Source organism: Ovis canadensis, chromosome X (genome assembly GCF_042477335.2).
Source record: "Ovis canadensis isolate MfBH-ARS-UI-01 breed Bighorn chromosome X, ARS-UI_OviCan_v2, whole genome shotgun sequence".
Classification (NCBI taxonomy): domain Eukaryota; kingdom Metazoa; phylum Chordata; class Mammalia; order Artiodactyla; family Bovidae; genus Ovis; species Ovis canadensis.
The window spans coordinates 131,886,626-131,911,569 of NC_091727.1; the positions used below are offsets into that span (position 1 = coordinate 131,886,626).

The 24,944-nt window shown below is 41.5% G+C and overlaps 2 protein-coding genes across 2 annotated transcripts; one reads left to right on the forward strand and one right to left on the reverse strand.

Moving 5' to 3' along the window:
* Positions 1 to 6,906: 6,906 nt before the first annotated feature.
* Positions 6,907 to 7,407, reverse strand: LOC138930872 (histone H2B 1/2-like). Its single transcript, XM_070291263.1, has one exon. The coding sequence runs from the start codon at positions 7,405 to 7,407 to the stop codon at positions 6,907 to 6,909; it is 501 nt and encodes a 166-aa protein (XP_070147364.1).
* A 13,766-nt stretch (positions 7,408 to 21,173) lies between these two features.
* LOC138930873 (histone H2B 1/2-like) lies at positions 21,174 to 21,695 on the forward strand. Its single transcript, XM_070291264.1, has one exon. The coding sequence runs from the start codon at positions 21,174 to 21,176 to the stop codon at positions 21,693 to 21,695; it is 522 nt and encodes a 173-aa protein (XP_070147365.1).
* The last annotated feature ends 3,249 nt before the right edge of the window (positions 21,696 to 24,944 follow it).

A 24,944-nucleotide genomic window follows, 5' to 3' on the forward strand; every position in this document is an offset into this window, starting at 1 on the left:
TTACCAACTTTTTCACTCTCCTCTGTCACTTTCATCTAGAGGCTCTTCAGTTCCTCTTTGCTTTCTGCCATGAGGGTGGTATTATCTGAATATCTGAGGCTATTGACATTTCTCCCAGCAATCTTAATTACAGTTTGTGCTTCATCTACACCAGCGTTTCTCATGATGTACTCTGCATATAAGTTAAATAAACAGGGTGACAACATACAGCCTTGATGTACTCCTTTCACAATTTGGAACCAGTCTGTTGTTCCATGTCCAGTTCTAACTGTTGCTCCTTGACCTGCATATAGACCTCTCAAGAGACAGGTCATGTGGTCTGGTATTCCCATCTCTTTCAGAATTTTCCACAGTTTCCTGTGATCCACACACTCAAAGGCTTTAGCATAGTCGATAAAGCAGAAATAGATGTTTTTCTGGAACTGTCTTACTTTTTCGATGATCCAATAGATGTTGGCAATTTGATCTCTGGTTCCTCTGCCTTTTCTAAATCCAACTTGAACATCTGGAAGTTCAACATCCATGTACTTTTGAAGCCTGTATTGGAGAATTTTGAGGATTACTTTGCTAGCATGTGAGATGAGTGCAATTGTGTGGTAGTTTGAGCATTCTTTGACATTCCCTTTCTTTGGGATTGGAATGAAAATTGACCTTTTTCAGTCCTGTGGCTACTGCTGAGTTTTCTAAATTTGCTGGCATGTTGAGTGCAGCACTTTCACAGCAACATCTTTAAGGATTTGAAATAGCGCAATTGAAATTCCATCACCTCCACTAGCTTTGTTCATAGTGATGCTTCCCAAGGCCCACCTGACTTCACATTCCAGGATGTCTGGCTCTAGGTGAGTGATCATGCCATCGTGATTACCTAAGTCATGAAGATCCTTTTTGTATAGTTCTTCTGTGTATTCTTGCCACCTCTTCTTAATGTCTTGTGGTTCTGTTAGGTCTATACCATTTTTGTCCTTTATTGTGCCCATCTTTGCATGAAATGTTCCCCTGGTATCTCTAATTTTCTTGAAGAGATCTCTAGTCTTTCCCATTCTATTGTTTTCCTCTATTTATTTGCACTGATCACTAAGGAAGGCTTTCTTAACTCTCTTTGCTATTCCTTGGAACTCCGCATTTGAATGGGTATATCTATCCTTTTCTCCTTTGCTTTTTACTTCTCTTCTTTTCACAGCTATTTGTAAGGCCTCCTCAAACAGCCATTTTGCTTTTTTGCATTTCTTTTTCTTGGGGATTGTCTTGATCCCTGTCTCCTGTATAATGCCATGAAGCCCTGTCCATAGTTCTTTAGGCACTTTGTCTAGCAGGTCTAATCCCTTGAATCTATTTGTCACTTCCACTGTATAATTGTAAGGGATTTGATTTAGGTCATACCTGAATGGTCTAATGGTTTTCTCTTCTTTCTTCCATATAAGTCTGAATTTGGCAATAAGGAGTTCATGATCTGAGCCACAGTCAGCTCTTGGTCTTGTTTTTGCAGACATTATAGAGCTTCTCCATCTTTGGCTGCAAAGAATATAATCAATCTGATTTTGGTGTTGACCATCTGGTGCTTTCTGTGTGTAGAGTCTTCTCTTGTGTTTTTGGAAGGGATGTTTGCTATGACCAGTGCAGTCTCTTTGCCAAACTCTATTAGCCTTTGCCCTGCTTCATGCTGCACTTCAAGGCCAAATTTGCCTGTTACTCCAGGTATCTCTTGACTTCCTACTATTGCATTCCAGTCCCCTATAATGAAAAGGACATCTTTTGGGGGGGTGTTAGTTCTTGAAGGTCTTGTAGGTCTTCATAGACCATTAAATTTCAGCTTCTTCAGCATTACTGGTCAGGGCATAGACTGGGATTACTCTGATATTGAATGGTTGCCTTGGAAACAAAAAGAGATCATTCTGTCATTTTTGAGACTGCATCCAAGTACTCCATTTCAGACTCTTTTGTTGACTATGATGGCTACTCCATTTCTTCTAAGGGATTCTTGCCCACAGTAGTAGATATAATGGTCATCTGAGTTAAAGTCAACCATTCCAGTCCACTTTAGTTCACTGATTCCTAAAATGTTGATGTTCACACTTGCCATCTCCTGTTTGAGCACTTCCAATTTGCCTTGATTCATGGGCCTAACATTCCAGGTTCCTATGCAATATTGCTCTTTATTTACAGCATCGGACTTTTCTTCCATCACCAGTCACATCCACAACTGGGTGTTGTTTCTGCTTTGGCTCCATCTCTTCATTCTTTCTGGAGTTATTTCTCCACTGATCTCCAGTAGCATATTGGGCACCTACCCACCTGGGGAGTTCATCTTTCAATGTCCTATGTTTTTGCCTTTTCATACTGTTCATGGGGTTCTCAAGGGAAGAATACTGAAGTAGTTTGCCATTCCCTTCTCCAGTGGACCACATTTTGTCTGAATCCTCCGTCTTGACCTGTCCATCTTGGGTAGCCCTACAAGGCATGGCTCATAGTTTCACTGAGTTGGACAAGGCTGTGGCCCACGTGATCAGGTCAGTTAGTTTTCTGTGATTGTTGTTTCACGCCTGTCTGCCCTCTGGTGGAGAAGGATAAGAGGCTTATGGAAACTTCCTGATGGGAAAGACTGACTAAGGGGGAAACTGGGTCTTGTTCTGATGGGTGGGGCCATGCTCAATACATCTTTAATCCAATTTTCTGTTGATGAGTGGAGCTGTGTTCCCTCCCTCTTATTTACCTGGGGTGAAACTGTGGTGGAGGCTTCCCTAATGGCCCAAATGGTAAAGCATCTGTCTGCAATGCAGGAGACCCAGATATGATCCCTGGGTTGGGAAGATCCCCTGGAGAAGGAAATGGCAGCCCACTCCAGTATTCTTGCCTGGAAAATCCCATGGACCGTGGAGCCTGGTAGGCTACTGTCCATGGGGGTGCAATGAGTCGGACACGACTGAGCGACTTCACTGTAAACTATGGTGGAGGTAATGAAGATAATGGCAACTTCCTTCAAAAGGCCTCACGCATGTACTGCTACACTCAGTGCCCCAACCCAGCAGTAGGCCACCACCAACCTACGTCTCCACTGGAGACTCCTGGACACTCCCAGGCAAGTCTAGGTCAGTCTCTTGTGGGGTCACTACTCCTTTTTCCTGGGTCCTGGTGCGCGCAAGTTTCTGTCTGTGTCCTTCAAGAGTCTATTTCCCAGTCCTGTGTAAGTCCTGGCCTCTCTATGGTGGGGTTAATGGTGACCTCCTCTAAGAGGGCTTATGCCATACCCAAGTCTGCTGCACCCAGGGCCCCTGCCCCTGTGACAGTCCATTCCTGACCCATACCTACACAGGAGACACTCAAACCCAGTTCTGTCTCAGTCTATGTGGGGTCTCTGGGTCCTGCACACAAGGTTTGTTTGAGCCTTCTGAGATGAGCGGAGATGGGTTGTGATTCTAAAGGCGAGTTCACCCCTCCTACCGTCTTGCTGGGGCTTCTCTGACCTTGGACATGGGGTGTCTCCTCAGGGCCACTCCAGTGCCACACAGCTGTGGAAACCAGTACTGGCCCACACGCTTCTGTATTCTTGCCTGGAGAACGCTGCTCCCTGACAGAGAAGCCTGGTAGGCTCGTCTCCAAGGTCACAAAAAGTAGGACACTACCAAAGCAACCACACATGCAGAGGCGCAAGACGTTTTTTGCCTGTGGCAGCTCTGCCCCAGTGAGAGTTGAGGGTGAAGGTGGCACAGCTGTGGGGACCCTGGTGGCACCAAGTGTGCAGGGACACGGACTGCCTCCAGCACAGGAATTACGGCCCTATAGTACAGGTTCTGTACTATATATCAGTCCTCATTTATATATTTAAATGTTTGATTAACTAGGATATGTGGAAACTTTGTAAATGAACTGGGATATGTGGGGAAAGTATACTAGAGGTAGTGGATGGCTATATCAGTTTCTTCACTCTATCTATTGCATATCACACATAAACTGCTTCTGAAGAACTCCATAGTACACTTTGGGAGAATGAGAATAAACTGGGAAATGAAATTGCTAGGAAAATAATTTAGAACCTACCAAACTCTGTCATGACTGACCTAGAGAAAACACTACAGCTGGGGTTAAGAGGTTGGAATTTTGTAGATCCTCCCAAGTTTTCTCTCATTGTTTTGCTGAGAGTCACATTATTCACAGATTTCTACATCCAATAACAGTGGTACTGATAAATTCTTTTTAACTTTAATTTTTTTATGGATATATTCATGAGTTGCAATATTATATTTGTTCAGGTTTACAACATAGTGCTTCAGTTGTTCTATATATTATACTCTGTTTGTATTTATTAATAGATAATTGGTGTATTTCTCTGTGCTGTACAGCATATCCGTGTTGCTTAAAGTTCAAAATGAATAATGTAAAATATAATGAAATATTAAGTTCTAATGAAAACCATTGTAAATTAAACAGGACTGAAACCACAGAGTGCTTTATCTCTCTCCAAGGATGTAGTAACCTTGAAATCAATCTTTTAAAAAAGAAATAGGAGAATAGAATTATGGACAGAGGGAAAGGGGAGGAGAGGGTGAGATGCAAAGAAAGAGTAACATGGAAATTTACATTACCATATGTAAAATAGATAGCCAATGGGAATTTGCTGTATGGCTCAGGAAACACAAACAGAGCCTCTGTATCAACCTAGAGGGGTGGGATGGGGAAGGAGATGGCAGGAAGTTCCAAAAATGAGGGGATATATGTATACCCTAGGCTTCATGTTGAGGTTTGACAGAAAACAGCAAAATTCTGTAAAGCAATAATCCTTCAATTAAAAATTAATTAATTAAAAAATAGAGTACCTCAAAACAAACAAAAATAAAAGGAATAGGAAAATCACCAACTACTTTGAAATTCAGCAATATACTTATAGAAATAAAAATGTCAATGCACCAAGAAGAAAACACATGGACATTAAATTCAGTAAACACTATCATAAGCAATAGCAGTCAAATACTTGAGGTAGAAGAAGAAGTTATCTCATTTCTCTTAACTGCTGAACATCCTCTTCCTCCTTATTTTGATGCAAGGAGCTAGAGGCATGTCCTACAACAAGAAGTGGATGCATGCATGCGCGCTAAGTCTCCTCAGTTGTGTCCCACTCTTCGTGGCCCTATGAACTGTGGCCCGCCAGCCTCCTCTGTCCCTGGGAATTATCCAGGAAAGAATACTGGAGGGGGTTTCCATGCCCTCCTCCAGGGAACCTTCTCCATCTAGGGACAGAACCTGGGTCTCCTGTGTCTCCTGCATTACAGGCAAGGTCTTTACTACCAGCACCACCCGGGAAGACCCAAGAAATGGATGTGTGCATGCTAAGCCGCTTCAGTCGTGTCTGACTCTTTGAGACCCCATGGATTGTAACCCGCTAGGCTCCTCTGTCCATGGGACCTTCCAGCAAGAATACTGGAGTGGGTTGCCATGCCTTTCTCCAGGGCATCTTCCCAATCCAGGGATTGAATCCATGGCTCTTACGTTTCCCACATAAGAAGGCAGGTTCTTTACCACTAGCACCACCTGGGAAGCCCCAAGAAATGGATGCCTGTACTTAAATCACCATGGTTAAAGGCAGGTGCTTGAATGGAAAAACATCAGGAAAACTATCACCCCATGTTCCCTCTCCATCTCTAGGCTGAGTGTCACAGGAAGGTTCTTATTTGTTCATCTCTCCTCACTCCACCATACGTTTGGCCAATTGCTTTGGCTCATGGGCTACCAGTCCCTCATTGGCTGCTACTGTGGAGACTGTGGCTACATTCTCTGTCACTGGACTATCCCATCATCCCTGCAAGTGTGCAATTCAGTCAGGATTTTTGTTTTCTTTTTTTTTTTTTTAAGCAAAATGTTCTAGGTTGCAAACAAAAAATAGGATCAGAGAAATCTGGATAAGGTAATTTCAAAAGATACGGCGCTTGATTGCAGAAATTTAGAATTTTCTTATTTTACACTGTGTTTGAGTCCTACTTTACACATGGAAGTGAATTGGGATTGAAGGAATAGAATGTGATTTTTATATCTGCTACTGCTGGTGCAGTGGTCAAGAATCTGACTGCCAGTACAGGAGACGAAAGAGACACAGCTTCTATCCCTTGGTCAGAAAGATCCCCTGGAGTAGAAAATGACAACCCAGTTTAGTATTCTTGCTTGGAAACTTTCAAGGAGATAGGAGCCTGACAGTCTCCTGTCCATGGGGTCAGAAACAGTCGGACATGACTGAGTGACTGAGCGCGCACGCACACACACACACACATGCATACACACACACACACACACACACGCATACACACACACACACACTGCTCTTTGTGAGCCTGCATGTTACCTTGCTTCAGTGGTGTTCGACCCTTTGCAGACCCTATGAACTGTAGCCCACCAGGCTCCTCTCTCCATGGGATTCTCCAGGAAAGAATACTGGAGAGGGTTGCCATGCCCTCCTCCCGGGGATCTTTATGACCCAGGGATGGACCCTGCCTCTCCTGCGACTCCTGCATTGCAGGCGGATTCTTTACTGCTGAGCCACCCGGGAAGACCACACTGGTTTTTATCGGTTGCTATACCCATATAAAAATCTCTGGATGATACCTAAATATAGATGGGAGAATGAAAATGGAAAAGGCCAATGAAACTTTTAGGGAAAGAATTTTGACCATAAAGATCCCTAAAATCACTGAGAAACCACGAATAGAAATAACCATTTAGGAAAGGGACGAGTTGCAACATGTTAAGAAAAAAGGACACGATTTTCCGTCGAACAAATGACACAACTGACACATACTGAAGCAAAGTTAATGAGGTTTTTAATGTTTTCTTTGGGGTAGAAATGTTTTAAAGATTAAATGTAGGGCCTAAGGGGAGAACCCTTAAGTCTGGTTTGCGATGGTCAGACAGTCCTGGGGCAGTTCATCTGCAGAGGTGGTATCTGATGACCGACTTGGTGGCCTCGGACGTGGCATACTTGCCGAGCTCCCCAGGCAACAGAAGACGCACAGATGTCTGGATGTCTTCGGTCATGATGGTGCAGCGCTTGTTGCTGTGGGCCAGGCGCCCGGCCTCTTCGGCAATCCGCTCGAACATATCTTTCACAAACGAATCCAGGACGTTCACGGACTCACGGGAAAGACTCAGGCCTGTATGTACTTGCTTCAGCACCCTAGGGAAATAGGTAGCAAAGCTTGAGAAATTGCCCTGACGGCAGCGGCGGCGACGGCAACGGCGGCCCTTAGCTGTCTTCTGCTTCGCCTTTTTTGGTTCCGCATCATTCGGCTCTGGTTTCGAGGTCTCTGCTTTCACCATCTCCGTTTCAGAGGGCTCAGTTTCGGAGGTGCTGGTGTCTATGGTGATCACGTCTTCCTCATGGCTGTCAGAGGACGGTTTCCACACGGCAGCGCCACCACTCTCCATAGTGCAGCCCAGAAGAACAGTGAGGCCGTTGAAGGCCGTTGGCCGAATTTATAGGCCCGGCTTTCCCTGACGTCACAGACACTGTCCATCTGATTGGATGCAAGGCAGGGAGGCCTGTTACTATGGCAGCCCATGTCCCGTGACACCGGACGTCCGACCTCCCAACTCCTGCCCTGCCCCTCCCCCATGTTTAACCCCCAGTCAGCCCATCTCCCCTGGTGGCTCTGATGGTAAAGTGTTTGTCTACAATGCGGGATACCTGGGTTCGATCCCTGGGTCGGGAAGATCTCATGGCGAAGGAAATGGCAACCCACTCCAATACCGTTGTCTAGAAAATCCCATGGACGGAGGAGCCTGGTGTCCATGGGGTCACAAAGAGTTGGACACGACTGAGCAACTTCACTTTCACTTTCAGCCAAACTCAGTGAAAGTCACCTAATTTGGAAAATGAAATAATCAGTAAAAGCTTCCTGAGAGAGTATGACAGACCTCCATAGCTCCAGCTCTTTCAGGCATCAGAGTGGACACTTGGTGGACATCTTACTCCAACACAGAATCTTCTCTTGGTTGACCTACAGTGGCATGAGCAGAATGTCCTGGCTTCCCCAGCAGAGTGCTCCTGAAAATCATAGGAATGAAATGAACAGCTATTGTCTCCAGAATTTATCAAAACCAATGGTCAGTATGAGGAGAACGACAAAATCCCATTCTCCAAATACAGAACACAAACAGAAACATGAATCCTTACACATACACACTAAAAATATGTAACATTTTGCAAATTATAAGTTGTAGTCTTAAACGTTATTTAGGTCCCCCAAATACCACACATACTGGAATTGATTAATGATTTATAGTGGTTATTTCTCAAAAAATGATCACTCTTTTTGCTGAAAAGCCACTAGGGTGAGAGAAAACGAATAAAAAGAGAGAGAAATAAAACACCTAGAAATAAACGTACCGAAAAAGAAAGTAAAGAGGAACTAAAAAGCCTCTTGATGAAAGTGAAAGAGGAGAGTCGAAAAGTTGGCTTAAGTCCAACATTCAGAAAATGAAGATCATGGCATTCGATCCCATCACTTCATGGGAAACAGATGGGGAAACAGTAGAAACAGTGTCAGACTTTATTTTGGCGGGGGGGGGGGGGGGGGGCGGGGGGCCCAAATCACTGCAGATGGTGATTGCAGCCATGAAATTAAAAGACGCTTACTCTTTGGAAGGAAAGTTATGACCAACCTAGATAGCATATTCAAAAGCAGAGACATTACTTTGCCAACAAAGGTCTGTCTAGTCAAGGCTATGGTTTTTCCAGTAGTCATGTATGGATGTAAGAGGTGGACTGTGAAGAAGGCTGAGCGTGGAAAAATTGATGCGTTTGAACTGCGGTGTTGAAGAAGACTCTTGAGAGTCCCTTGGACTGCAAGGAGATCCAACCAGTCTATTCTGAAGGAGATCAGCCCTGGGATTTCTTTGGAAGGAATGATGCTAAAGCTGAAACTCCAGTACTTTGGCCACCTCATGAGAAGAGTTGACTCATTGGAAAAGACTCTGATGCTGGGCGGGATTGGGGGCAGGAGGAGAGGGGGACCAGAGAGGATGAGATGGCTGGATGGCATCACTGACCCGACGGACGTGAGTCTGAGTGAACTCCAGGAGTTGGTGATGGACAGGGAGGCCTGGCGTGCTGCATTTCATGGGGTCGCAAAGAGTCGGACATGACTGAACGACTGAACTGAGAGCTCCTGTACAAAATGCTAGTGATTAGGTCAATTAAACACATTCATTTATTGTCTCATACTTGTGGAGGCGCTAAGTCCAAATCAAAGTTTCATCTGAGTTGGATCTTATGCAAGGTGTGAATGCATTAGGGGCCTCCACTCCTGGCCACTTTCCTTGGCTTGTAAATAGCTGAAATCTCCCTATACCTCCCCACATTTTCTTCCCTATATGTATGTATCTATGTCTGATTTTCCCTTTTCCAGTTCAGTTCAGTTCATTTCAGTTGCTCAGTCATGTCCGACTCTTTGCGACCCCATGAAATGCAGCACGCCAGGCCTCCCTGTCCATCACCAACTCCCGGAGTCCATCCAAACACATGTCAATTGTGTCGGTGATGCCATCCAACCATCTCATCCTCTGTCGTCCCCTTCTCCTCCCACCCTTAATCTTTCCCAACACCAGGGGCTTTTCCAAATACTTAGCTCTCCGTATCAGGTGGCCAAAGTACTGGAGTTTCAGCTTTAGCATCATTCCTTTCAAAGAAATCCCAGGGCTGATCTCCTTCAGAATGGACTGGTTGGATCGTCTTGCAGTCCAAGGGACTCTCAAGAGTCTTCTCCAACACCACAGTTCAAAACCATCAATTCTATGGTGCTCAGCTTTCTTTATAGTCCAACTCTCACATCCATACATGACCACTGGAAAAACCATAGCCTTGACTAGACGGACCTTTGTTGGAAAAGTAATGTCTCTGTTTTGGAATATACTATCTAGGTTGGTCATAACTTTCATTCCAAGGAGCAAGCGTCTTTTAATTTGATTGCTTCAGTCACCATCTGCAGTGATTTTGGAGCCCAGAAAGGTAAAGACAGCCACTGTTTCCACTGTTTCCCCATCTATTTCCCATGAAGTGATGGGACTGGATGCCATGATGTTAGTTTTCTGATTGTGGAGCGTTAAGCCAACATTTTCTCTCTCCTCTTTCACTTTCATCAAGAGACTCTTTCCCTTTTTATATGGATATAGCTCATTTGGATTAAGACCTATTCTAATGAACACATTTTAACTTGATTACTTGGTAAATACTCTATCTCCAAATATGATCACATATGAGTATGAGTGTTTATGGCACAGATACATTAAGTTTAGAGGCACAAAATCAACCCATAAGAGATGTGCATTTTGAACTAATTGTGGGCATATCTCCTTCCTCTTCCATCTTATTAAAAGAACACTGAAAACCACTTATGAGAAACAAAGTGGTCCCACCACAGTCATTTTCACAATTCTGTGAATGTTCAGTAATTTCATTTCAGTATTTTATTTCTTCTTCCCTCTGTGAGGGAGAAAATTGTCTGCCATTCTCAGTTGGTACAAAGTATTCTTTACACCTACACTTGAAATTATTTCCCATTGTGTAGGATATAAGAGCCTGTAAACTCAGCCAAACACTGAGATAAAAACCTGATAATCCATGAAATCAAACTTTTCCTGAGCCCTTCAGGAAAGGGATATGGCTCTATAGGAAAGAAAAAACAGAAGATTTTCTTTAAACTGGGAGAACCTCATGAGATAAAGAAAAAGAATTGAGGTCCTCATTTCACGCCAGTCAGAATGGCTGCTATCCAAAAGTCTATAAGCAATAAATGCTGGAGAGGGTGTGGAGAAAACGGAACCCTCTTACACTGTTGGCGGGAATGCAAACTAGTACAGCCACTATGGAGAACAGTGTGGAGGTTCCTTAAAAAACTGGAAATAGAACTTCCATATGACCCAGCAATCCCACTGCTGGGCATACACACCAAGGAAGCCACAATTGAAAGAGACACATGTACCCCAGTGTTCATCGCAGCACTGTTTACAATAGCCAGGACATGGAAACAACATAGATGTCCATTGACAGATGAACGGATAAGAAAGCTGTGGTACATATACAGAATTACCCATTGAAAAGAATGTATTTGAATCAGTTCTAATGAGGTGAATGAAACTGCAACCTATTATACAGAGTGAAGTAAGTCAGAATGAAAAATACCAATACAGTATACTAACGCATATATATGGAATTTAGAAAGATGGTAATGATGACCCTATATGTGAGAGAGCAAAAGAGACACAGATGTATGGAACAGTCTTCTGTGGGAGAAGGCGAGGGTGGGATGATTTGAGAGACTACCATTGAAACATGTATATTATCATACGTGAAACAGATCACCAGTCCAGGTTCGATGCATGAGACAGGGTGCTCAGGGCTGGTGCACTGGGATGACCCAGAGGGATGGGACAGGGAGGGAGGTGGGAGAGGGGTTCAGGATGAGGAACACATGTAAACCCATGGCTGATTCATGTCAATGTATGGCAAACCACTACAATATTGTCAAGTAATTAGCCTCCAATTAAATAAACTTTTTTAAAGTAAAATAAATATATTAATTTTAAAAAAACCATAATGAATTTATAAGGACTGAAATGAAATAGTAACGTCTCTCTTCACATAGAGGGGGAAATCAGAAACTTTTATAAAGTGAATAAAATTATTCACTATTGAAATAGTTGAGGAAATTACATGAGTGGTGTGACTTTATTTTCCCTTAAGTGCTCACCAATGTTCTCTGTATTATTATTATTACTATATGAGTATGTACACACCATTACTTATTATCAAGCATCCATTTTAGAATGCAGAGAAGTGTCTTATATATTATTAATTTTGAAGCAATGTTATATAAATTGTACAAGGGACCATGAAAAACAGAGGGAGCTACAAAAATCTTACACTTACTAGCACATCAGCAGAAACATTCATAGATATATAAGAAATCATAAATAATCGCTCCCTTAATGCACTAAGTTCTGAAGTATTTTATAAGGCATCCATTGATAAATAACTTGTGATTATCAAAAATTCAATATTTTCCAAATTGCACAGGGATTTGGATACCCTTATTCATCAAAAAATTCTATATAAGTAAGACTTTCCCTCAATACTCTACATTTATATGTTTGAAGAATTAAAAAATTGTAACTATACCACCTAGTAAATATCATACCAGCATTTATCTGTGAAAAAAAAAATTGGTTTCAATACAATGGAAAATTCAACAGCTATGCCCACCTAAACTCAAAATTCTTGCCTTCTATGGGTTGAATTCCTTTCCCTAATACATCTGTTCAGTTCAGTTCAGTCATTCAGTCATGTCCAACTCTTTGCGACCCCAAGAATCACAGCACGCCAGGCCTCCCTGTCTATCACCCAGTCCCAGAGTTCACTCAGACTCGCATCCATCGAGTCAGTGATGCCATCCAGCCATCTCATCCTGTATCGTCCCCTTCTCCTCCTGCCCCCAATCGCTCCCAGCATCAGTCTTTTCCAATGAGTCAACTCTTCACATGAGGTGGCCAAAGTACTGGAGTTTCAGCTTCAGCATCATTCCCTTCAAAGAAATCCCAGGGCTGATCTCCTTCAGAATGGACTGGTTGGATCTCCAGGGACCCTCAAGAGTCTTCTCCAACACCACAGTTCAAAAGTATCAATTCTTCGGCGCTCAGCTTTCTTCACAGTCCAACTCTCACATCCATACATGACCACTGGAAAAACCATAGCCTTTACTAGACGGACCTTTGTTGGCAAAGTAATGTCTCTGCTTTTGAATATGCTATATAGGTTGGTCATAACTTTTCTTCCAAGAGGTAAGTGTCTTTTAATTTCATGGCTGAAGTCACCATCTGCAGTAATTTTGGAGCCCAGAAAAATTAAGTCTGACACTGTTTCCACTGTTTCCCCATGTATTTCCCATGAAGTGATGGGACTTGATGCCATGATCCTCGTTTTCTGAATGTTGAGCTTTAAGCTAATTTTTTCACTCTGCACTTTCACTTTCATCAAGAGGCTTTTTAGCTCCTGTTCACTTTCTGCCATAAGGGTGGTGTCATCTGAATATCTGAGGTTATTGATATTTCTCCTGGGGAAATTAAATAAATACTCTTGTTTAGGCTTCAGAGACACAGCACGATAGGCCTCTGACTTTGCTTCTGACCAGCCTGGACACTGCCCTGACTACTGCTGTGGCTGTCAGCCACATCTACTGTGAGTGTGGAAGAGAAACACAATTGATAGATAGGAAGTGGATCTTGCAGTTTGTTAAGTGCCTGGAGGAGGTCTGGCCAACCATTCCAGGATTTAGCAACTTTCCAAGATTTGCAGAACAAAGCAAACAGCATTGGAAAAAATTAACATCGTACCACAGCTGCAGTTTTGCTTACAGATTGAAGATGATAATCAGTTTGTGGCCTAGGATTATAAGCAGGGAACCCGGAACTGCAATCTTTGAAGTCTCACCCACGGAGTGGACGGGCTACCTGGAACCTTTTCCCAGTTGGGGCTCCAGATGTGCTGTGTCAGGTGACTTCCCAGAGCTGTTTAAGTCTGAATTCTGTTCGAAATCCAGATTGGTGATGTATCCTCTGCTCTATTTCTCTCTCTTATTTTAATGTTAGTATATTGCAAGTAAGTTAGATAATTCTCTAATAACACTTGTATTGCTTATTTGTATATAATGAGTAGCTCATTTTGTTAACAAATCCTTTGAAACTGCGATGAAAGTGAAAACTTTTGACAAAACAACTATGGTAAAGGAACTCCTAAGAAATGTTTGTCACTTCTGGTAGGCCGAGGAGATGTATTTTCTTAGTCCATTTCTTAGGTTTCTTGACCTCCATTTAATTCTTTGATTCTCTTCATGAAGTATTTTGTAGTATTTCTTTCGTCTATTTGCTAGATCATATATTCTCTCTCCATTTCTGTCTCAGCTGTTTAAACTTTCTTTACTCTTCTGTTATGATGTTCAGTACTAGAAAGCTTATTTGTCTGCTGATAATTAGCTATGTATTACTCATGTCTTATGTATCTTATCATCTATTTAAATATGTTAGGTATATTTCTTGTGCTTCGTATCTGATTATTAGTCTTTACAGGTTTCCATCTTGGTTTATAGTTTATGCTGATGCTGTCATTTTGGAGGGGGAAGTTGTATTTGCTCAGGAGGGGGGGCTTTAATTGTAGGAATACTTATAGAAGCCTCAATTAGGGTTAAGCTCCTCTAGATGCAATTAGATTTGTATTTGCCATATGTTTGCAAACAGAAATTACTTGGGCCATGCTGACAGTATTAATTAGAATGCCAAAGCTACATCATGGCACTCTTTTGGTTAAAATTTTTTATCAACATTTTATTCCTCGCCCATAGCTAAAGACAAAAATTAGAATTTTCTTTGGTCCTTCCTTTCTTATGAGAAAGAAAGTCCAGTTTTTCACTATAGGTATAGTCAATTAATCAGTTAGAATTATGTGTGTGTGTCAGCTGTCTATTGATTTGAGCCACTTTTCAAGCACATCTGAGTATTTGAAATACTCTTTAGCATAACTTTGTATATTACAATTTATAATGGGAACATTTAAAATTTTTTTAACTTAATTTCCAAATGTGAAATGTAAATATCTGTTAAAAATATGAACCATCCTAAGACCACTCAGTGATAATCACCTGATACCTAAGCTACACTGCAAAGTTCCAGGCAACCTTCACACACATACCTGGTGCTGAAAGGGGCCTCTTTTCTTGTGGGGAGGTCTAGCAGGACAGAATAACCCTTTCCATGGTAGCTCTATGTCCTCAAACAGCAAGGCAGAAGGACATTCCTTCTTAAACCTTAGGCTGGTAAATGGCCTAATACAATTTCCACCAGTCTTATTCATTGCTCAAAATAATCAAAAGCTTCATCAGCTCAAGAGGAGGGGGAAACAGACAAGACTTCTTATTGGAAGGAGTACTCAGGGACAAGCAATATTCCTGAATCTAATAGCCACTGAAATCAAAGTCAAGCTTCCTGCGATATTTTTGGGTGCCATACACAGGGTAAGGCTATAGAAATAAGTGTTTTGTTCACTATACTATGGTGATTTCTTTGGATTGGCTTACTTTTTACTGACTAATAGGAGGTGGACACCTACTATTTAGTGGAGTCTTATACTGCATGCCACAGCTTTCACACCAAAGTGGGCTGAAATTTCTAACCATTATAGACATTGTAACCATTTGTATAGACAAAGAAACACGCAGGTAGACAGCAAGGAGAATGTAAGTACAGATTTCTTGGTGAAAGGAACACAGACAGACCTGGCCTGAATAACCAACTTTTCTGATTTAGGAATACAGAGTTTTCTCATATACCTCATGGCCCTCTTCTTTTTGGGTCCTCTAATATCTGACATTTATTTGTAATTTGCCTCCTCGATTGTGAAAAGTGCATATCCACAGAGTCATAAATGGGGCAGTTTTGAGGAAAAAAATTAGGGAGAGGGAAAAGCATAAAAAACTGCCCTTGTATGATGTTGGAGTTTTTTTTAAGGGAAACACTTTATTATATGTTTTTCACCTGAATTATTTTCCAGAGGGAGATTTGAGATCATTGGAGATTATTCTTTTATATCGAGATATTTCCTACCAAGCAGGCTCATCAAGAGAAGCATGGTTTCTGTAATCCTCTGATAGAATCACTCAAAGGCAAAGCCATGCATGATACTGGATCAGACACTGAAGTGAGATTCAGGAAATCACCTGGATCCTGGTGTCAGTTCTAATTCAGCAGCTATGTGGCTCTGGGTAATGCTCTTCACCTACCAGAGTATGGTAAAGGACTCGAGTTTTCAGACAGTTATATCACACGGATATATTCCATAAGCCAGTCCATTGACTTCCACAAGCACAGTAACCCTGCATATTACTCCTACTTAAAACAAATTTCCCTCAGGTGCATGACAAAATACCCGCTCAAGCATCAGCCCTACCGTGCTATATGACTTCTGCTTATCTTCACTTCTCAAGAGCGATGAATTCCACAATGCCTCTGTACAGAGGAATACTGCAGTTATTTCTGCAATATTTTGAACTGAACGAATTTCAGCTCTCGTTTATGTTTTACAATAAATTCTATCATAGAGATGATGTTCAAAAACATTTGAACTATTTCCCTGGGGTTGAAACTTATAGTTTGTTGCTTAAGCAGTAAAGCCCTTGTGCTAATTTGTGTTTGCAGTAGCCAACACCACTCGGTCGTGATTATTCTTTAGGTGCCTGTTTTCTTCAATCACCCTGTGAAGTGAGCCATTACATATGCTCATTTCCCCTCTTGGTCTTCTGCAGTGAACCTCATTTCTCTCCCTCCTTCGTAGGTGGCAAGTGTCAGTCACCCATGCACTTCTGTCTTCATGGACCACATGATGTGGTTGTGAAACTGGTTTCCTAATGCCTGTATTTGATTATTGAATTCACTAAATGTGAAACACACCTACACCAGTAAAAATATGCTATTGGGTTAGGTTTGCTGACAGGAATTCTCACATAATAACAATGTATAATATTTGACTGGAAAAACATTTGTATGTCATATGGGTAAACACTGTGATATTGAAAGCAGCAACAATGAGCACAATAGAAATGAAGTTATTCTGTGAAATAATGTCTTTTTCCTATGGGTCCATAGTTCTCTTTTCAAAAATGCAATGGCTCTGAAATGAGCTTTTCATTTCCAAAATTATATTCAGCTTGTCTACAATCATCTCAAGGTCCCACCTAGAGATATTTTCTTGCCATTGATTTGGTGGAAGAATTTCCTGCTCTCCTTGGGAATCATATTCTTTTTTAAAAGTTCTCTCATGAGATTTCTCTAATTTTCCACAAAATGCTAAATAATATTCTTGATAATTGGACTCACATTTCCTAAATATTTAGTGCAGTGACCAAAGAGAGCCCTGGAGGTATAACAGCCCATCACAATTCTTCTCTATTGGACCAAAAGATACAGACCTTCATTGCCCATTCTTGAAAAGGCACTGTCCACTTCATACCTGTACTACTCAGGGAGGCTCTCTCTAGTATCTTGCCACAGGACCTAAATTTTTTCTCCTTATCTCATGAGGTTCTGCCACTTTAAAGAACGCCTTTTGTTTTTTCTGTCATATAGAGCCGTGTCCTTTTCCTGAAGGGCTCAGGAAACGTATGATTTTGTGGATTATCAGAATTTTATGTCAATGTTTGGCTGCTGCTGCTAAGTCACTTCAGTCGTGTCCGACTCTGTGCAACCCCATAGACGGCAGCCCACCAGGCTCCCCCGTCCCTGGGATTCTCCAGGCAAGAATCCTGGAGTGGGTTGCCATTTCCTTCTCCAATGCATGAAAGTGAAAAGTGAAAGTGAAGCCGCTCAGTCGTGTCCAACTCTTCGCGACCCCATGGACTGCAGCCTACCAGGCTCCCCTGTCCATGAGATTTCTCAGGCAAGTGTACTGGAGTGGGTTGTCATTGCCTCCTCCTCTTATATCCTACCGAATATGAAATAATTACAACTGCAGGTGTGAAGAACACTTTGTAACAATTGAAAATGACACACTATCTTCTCGCTCACAGAGAGAAAAAGAAATAAAATACTAAAATGAAATTAATAAACATTCACAGAATTGTGAAAATGACTGTGGTGGGGCCACCTTGTTTCTCATAAGTGGTCACCAGTATGCTCTCTTTTTATTTATTTATTTTACTTTACAATAATGTATTGGTTTTGCCATACATCAACATGATGGAAGAGGCAGGAAATATTCCCATGTTTAGTTCAAAATACATATCTCCTATGGGTTGAATTTGTGCTCTAAAATTAATGTATCTATGCCATAAACACTCATATTCGTATGTGATCATATTTGGAGATGAGCATTTACCAAGCAAACAAGTTCAAATATGTTCATTAGAGTAGGTCTTAATTTAACTGAGTCATATCCATATAATAAGGGAAAATCAGACATAGACACATACACAGAGGAAAGAAAATGTGGACAGATATATGGGGATTTCAGTTATCTGCAGGCCAAGGAGAGGCCTCACACCTTGCATAAGATCAATTCAGATGAAACCTTGATTTGGACTTAGAACCTCCACAAGTATGAGACAAATGAATGTTGTTTAAGTGACCTAATCACTAGCATTTTGTACAGGAGCTCTAGAATACTTGAGAAAGTGTTGAAAGTGTTACTCGCTCAGTCGTGTTTGACTCTTTCTGACTCCATGGATTGCAACCTAGCAGGTTCCTCTGTCCATGGAATTTTCCAGTCAAGAATACTGGAGTGGGTTTCCATTTCCTACCCCATGGAATCTTCTGGACCCAGGGATTAAACCTAGGTCTCCTGCATTGCGGTGGATTCTTTACTACCAAGCCATTTCCTAATACTGATAATATATATAAATGACTTTGATTAGTTTTATAAGACCAACTATAGATAATTGTGCTTGTTACCCTACTGTCAGAGTAGATAAATAATCAAACCTGTTACCTGCTGTCACCAGACCTGAACACCCCAGGAAGACAGTTATTGGTTCAGTCAGGAAAACCTCACTGTAGACTGGTTCAGTGACCGTGCCTACCAGTTTGAGTCCCTCCTTGGCTGACATGGAGTCACCATGAACTTTTTTAGCTTCTCTGACTAAATGAATGCTCTCACCATCCCTATGATGTTAAGCTGCAAATCATGAAGGTTTTCCACTTCAAGAACAAGAGAATGAGGGGTGAAAAAGAATGACATTAGATTAGCTGAACAAGGTAGGGTAGAAACTTGTGATTCTAGGAAGTGTGAAATGGGTTGTTTGTTTGTTTGTTTGTTCCTGAATTTTCTGTTGCACTTAACTTCTATGGTGTTTCCGAGTCCTCTTTTTATGTGAATCCATAAACAATGGTAATGTTGAGAAGGTTTCTGAATGGAGTATGCCTATCCTATCAACACCATCATTCGTGAGTTGAGACTGGCAATTGTTACTTAAGCCGTGAAGCCATTTCCCTTATTTTGCCTTCACAGTGATCCACAACATTGCAAGGTGATTGCGCACTAGGGACTCTTATTTCCTCAATCATTAACTGAAGTGAATAATTACCATTGTTACTCCTCCTTCCAATCTTCAACATCAAACTCTGCTTTTCCCATCTCCATCCTAGATTTCCTGTGTATCAGAGACTTTTGAGGTCCCAGTTATCCCCTCAAAACCCAATTGTGGTTATTTTCAGTGGTTTTTTTTTAATATAACTGAGGTGTTCATTTAATGTCTGAATTTACAAATGTGAAAGAAACACAGCTCATTAAAATATCTAATGGAATCTTAAAATGACTTCCTACACAATATATGTATTATATTTAGGTCTTCAGTCCATTTTGAGTTTATTTTTGTATATGCTGCTAGAGAATGTTCTAATTTTACTTTATTGCATGTAGCTATCCAATTATCCAAGCACCACTTATTGAAGAGACTGTCTTCTCTCCATTTGTACATTCTTGCCTTTTTAAATTGTAGATTAATTGATCATGGACTGCAAGGATATGCAACCAGTCAATCCTAAAGGAAATCAGTCCTGAATATTCATTGGAAGGACTGATGCTGAAGCTGAAACTCCAATATTGTGTCAAATGATGTGAAGAACTGACTCCTTGGAAAGACCCTGATGCTGGGAAAGATTGAAGGAGGGAGAGAAAGGAATGACAGAGGATGAAATGGTTGGATGGCATCACCGACTTGATGGACATGAGTTTGAGTAAGCTCTGAGAGTTGGTGATGGACAGGGAAGCCTGGTGTGCTGTAGTTCATGAGGTCGCAAAGGGTCACACATGACTGGGAGACTGAACTGAACTGAATTGACCATAAGCCCATAGGTTTATTTCTGAGCTCTCCTGTTCTACGGATCCATGTGTCTATTTTTGTGCCAGTACTACACTGATTGGATTACTGTAGTTTTCTGTTCTAGTCCAAAATCAGGGAACCCGATTCCTCCAGTTCTGGTCTTCTTCTTGAAGATTGTTTTGGCGATTCAGGGTATTTCATCTTTCCATACAAAATTTAAAATTGTTTGTTTTAGTTCTGTGGAAAATGCCCTGGTATTTTCATAGGAATTGCATTGAATATGTGGATTGCCTTTGATAGCATGGTTTTTTAAAGAATATCAATTCTTCCAATCCATAAACAAGGTAGACCTTTCCCTCTGTTTGTATTATCTTTAATGTCTTTGATCAGGGTCTTATTCTTTCTAAGTACAGGTCTTTCACCACCACCTAGGTACATTTATTCCTAGGTGTTTTATTTCTCTCTTTTTATTCTTTTTCTCTCACTCTGGTGGTTTTCTAGCAATAAGAGTACTCATTTTTTGAGAAATAACCACTATAAGTCATTAATCAATTCCAGATTGTGTGGTATTTGGGGGATCTAAACAATGCTTAAGACAACAATTTAAAATTTGCAAAATGTTAAATATTTTTAGTATGTATTTCTATTTCTGTTTGTGTTCTGTATTTGGCAAATGGAGTTTTGTCATTCTCTTCATAGTGATCATTGTCTTTGATAAGTTCTGGAGATAATAGCTGGTCAACTAATTCCTATGCTTTTCAGGAGCACTCTGCTGAGGAAGTCAGGAGTTTCTGCTCCTGGCACTGTAGGTCAATCAGAAGGAAAAGACTCTGTGTTGGAGTAAAATGTCCACCAAGTGACCTGAGTCATTCTGATGTCTGAAACAGCTTGAGTTATGGAGGTGAGTCAGACTTTCAGGAAGCTCTAACTGATTATTACATTTTTCAACTTAGATGACTTTGGTGACATCTTTGAAACTTCTCTTGCATCAACAATAGACATAAATCAGCTGAGGTGAATAGATGACTGGCTGTCTCCTTCATGGGGCAGAGTTCAAAGATTTTTCTGGTGGAAGTCACGGCAAGTTTAAAATACCACTGAGTTTGACTGTCTGTGTGGTTAAACGTGGGGGAGGGGCAGTGGGAGTTGGGGGTGGAGCATCCAGTGTCACGTGACATGGGCTGCCATAGTAACAGGCCTCCTGCCTTGCATTTTATCCAATCAGATATGGACAGTGTTTGTGACTTCAGGGAGGGCAGAGCTTATAAACTCCGACGACTGCCTTCAATTCCCTCATGTCTTTTCTTCTGAGTAGTGGGGACTGGTGGCTCTGACATGGCTCAGCCATCCTCTGACAACTCTGAGGAAGACCTGGGCACCAACGAAGCCGGAACCTCCAAAATAGAGCCCTCTGAAATGGAGTCCTCTGAAACAGAGACCTCAGAAACGGAGCCCTCTGACACAGAGACCTCGGAAACCGAGCCCTCCGAACCAGAGCCGTATGATGCTGAGCCAAAGAAGGCGAAACAGAAGACAGCTAAGGGCCGCCGCCGCCTCCGTCGCCGCCGTCTGGACAACTTTGCAAGCTTCGCCACATATTTCCCCAGGGTGCTGAGGCAAGTGCACACCGGCCTGAGTCTCTCTCACGAGGCCATGAACGTCATGGATTCGTTCGTGAAGGATATGTTTGAGCAGATTGCCGAAGAAGCTGGGAGCCTGGCCCGCTCCAACAAGCACTGCACCATCACGAGTGGGGAGATCCAGACAGCCGTGAGTCTTCTCTTGCCCGGGGAGATCGGCAAGTTCGCAGTGTCCGAGGCCACCAAGTCGGTCATCAGATACAACACCCGCAGATGAACTGCCTCATGACCACTGCAACATCGCAAACCAAAGACTCTTATCAGAACCACTTGAAGGGAAAAGACCTGTAGTGATAAAGAGCCACATCCATCCACTCTGACTTCTTTACGTATGCCCTACTTTCCATCTTTAAAACTTTTCCATCCCAAGGAAAGCATTAAAAACCTCATCAAGTGTGCTTCAATAACGGTCGGTTGTGTCATTTGCTTGATGGAAAAATCGTGTACTTTTTTCTTAATGTATTGCAACTCGTCGCTTTCCTAAATGGTTATTTCTATTTGTGGTTTATCAGTCAACAATTTTAAGGATCTTTATGGTCAAAATTCTTTCCCTAAAAGTTTCATTGGCCTTTTTCACTTTCATTCTCCCACCTATATTTAGGTATCATCCAGGGATTTTTATATGGGATATGCTGCTGCTGCTACTGCTGCTAAATCGCTTCAGTCGTTTCCAACTCTGTGCGTCCCCAGAGACAGCAGCCCACCAGGCTCCCCCATCTCTGGGATTCTCCAGGCAAGAACACTGGAGTAGGTTGCCATTTCCTTCTCCAATGCATGAAAGTGAAATTGAAGTCGCTCAGTCGTGTCCAACTCCTAGCGACCCCATGGACTGCAACCCACCAGACTCCTCCGTCCATGGGATTTGCAACCTATAAACAGCAGTGTGTGCTTCCTGGGTGGCTCAGTGGTAAAGAATCCGCCTACAATGCAGGAGTCGCAGGAATGGCAGGTTCGATCCCTGGGTCAGAAAGATCCCCTGGAAGAGGGCATGGCAACCCACTCCAGTAGTCTTACCTGGAAAATTCCATGGACAGAGGAACCTGGTGGGCTACAATCCATAGAGTCTGAAAGAGTCAGAAACGACTCAAACCACCTAGCATTCCGGCATCCATTTCTTGGGGCTTCGCAGTTGGCATCAGTGGTAAGAAACTTGCCTGCAATGCAGGAGACACAGGAGCCCTGGGTTTGATCCCTAGGTGGAGAAGGTTCCCTGGAGGAGGGCATGGAAACCCACTCCAGTATTCTTGCATGGATAAGCCCCATGGACAGAGGACCCTACTGGGCTACAGTCCATGGGGTCGCAAAGAGTCCGACATGACTCAAGAGGCTTAGCACACACAGATGCATCCATTTCTTGTTGTGGGACATGTTCTACCTCTTTGCATCAGCAAAAGAGGAGGAGGATCAGCAATTAAGAGAAATAAGATGACTTCTTCTTCTACCTCGAGTATTTGACTGCTAATGCTTAAGAGAATATTTACTGAATTTAATGTCCATTGTGTTTTCTTCTTGGTGCATTGACTTTTTTTTCTATAGGTATACTGCTGAATCTCAAAGTAGTTGGTGATTTTCCTATTCCTTTTTTAAAGATTGATTTCAAGCTGACTTCATCCTTGGAGAGAGATAAAGCACTCTGAGATTTCAGTCCTTTGTAATTTATTTTGGTTTTCATTAGAACTTAATATTTCATTTTATTTTATACTACTCATTTTGAACTTGAAAATAAGCAACAAGAATATGCTGTAGAGCACAGAGAAATACAGCAATTATTTATTAATAAATGTGAACAGAGTATAATATATAAAACAATTGAATCACTAAGTTGTAAACCTGAACAAAAAATATTGTAACTCGCAAATACATCCATAAAAAATTTTAAGTTAAAACAAACTTTTCAGTGTGACAGGATTTGGATGTGGAAATCTGAGAAGGATGTCACTGTCAGCCAAACAATGAGAGAAAAGTTGGGAGGAAATACAAAATTCCAACCTTTCCTTGATCCAAGTTATACTGTCTTCTCTAGGTCTTTCATGATAGAGTTCTATAAATTCTACATTCTCCTAGTATTTTAATTTCCCATTTTATTCTCTCTGGAATTCTTCAGAAGCATTTTATGTGTGATACACAACAGATATAGTGAAGAACGTGATATACCCATCCACTACCTCTAGTATACTTGTCCCACATATCCCAGTTTATTTATTTATTTTCCACATATCCTTGTTAATCAAACATTTAAATATATGAATGGGGGTGGATATATAATACAGAAATGGCAAAACAAATTTCACACACATTTTAATTTTGTAACTCCTTAGGTTTTGAAATTGTTTTAGAAATTCGAACAGATGTATCTAATCAGTTATTTTCTAGCAGAGAACCTTTTGCTCTTTAAAACACAAATTTTCATGACCTGCAATTCTATATCCATCAGAGCAAGTCCAGAGAAAGCATTTCAAGCATCTGTCTCCACTGGTGCAGCCAATGGGGGACTGGCAGCCTGCGAGCCACAGCTGCTGACTCAAAGTGTGGTTGAGTGACCAGAGCTCAAGAGATAATAGCCTTTCTATGAACATCAGACTGCAGACTGATGGGGAAGGAACTGTGGTACTGTGCCAGTTCACGAAGACACTGCTATCGTGCTTTGTGTATTTTGTGTTTGTAAATACAGAAATGCAATAGGATCACTGTTGAAAGATGTTACAGATGCAGCATAATTGGTCTAGAGAGTGAAGACTGGGAGTGTAAGGGAGGACAACACATAAGAAATCTAGAGAGAAAAAAAGAAAATTGGAATTTTGCATATCAGTTTCTTCACTCTGCCTATTGTATATCACACATAAACTGCTTCTGAAGAACTCCATAGTACACTTTGGGAGAATGAGAATAACCTGGGAAATGAAATTGCTAGGAAAATAATTCAGAGCTTACCGAACTCTGTCATGACTGACCTAGAAGAAATACTACAGCTGGGGTCAGGAGGTTGGAATTTTGTAGATCCTCCTAGGTTTTCTCTCATTGTTTTGCTGAGAATCAAATCCTTCACAGATTTCTACATCCAATAACAGTGGTACTGATAAATTCTTCTCAACTTTAAATTTCTTTATGGATATATTCATGAGTTGCAATATTATATTTGTTCAGGTTTACAACATAGTGCTTCAGTTGTTCTATATATTATACTCTGTTTACATTTATTATTAGATAATTGGTATATTTCTCTGTGCTGTACAGCATATCCTTGTTGCTTAAAGTTCAAAATGAACAGTTTAAAATATAATGAAATATTAAGTTCTAATGAAAAGCTTTATAAATTAAAAAGACTGAAATTGCAGAGTGCTTTCTCTCTCTCCAAAGATATAGTAACCTTGAAATCAATCTTTTAAAAGAGAAATAGAATAGAATTATGGACAGAGGGAGAGGGGAGGAGAGGATGAGATGCAAGCAAAGAGTAACATGGAAAATA

Bases quoted from the DNA above. Each gene is read 5' to 3' on its own strand.
- LOC138930872 (XM_070291263.1), bottom strand. From the start codon at position 7,407: ATGGAGAGTGGTGGCGCTGCCGTGTGGAAACCGTCCTCTGACAGCCAT.
- LOC138930873 (XM_070291264.1), top strand. From the start codon at position 21,174: ATGGCTCAGCCATCCTCTGACAACTCTGAGGAAGACCTGGGCACCAAC.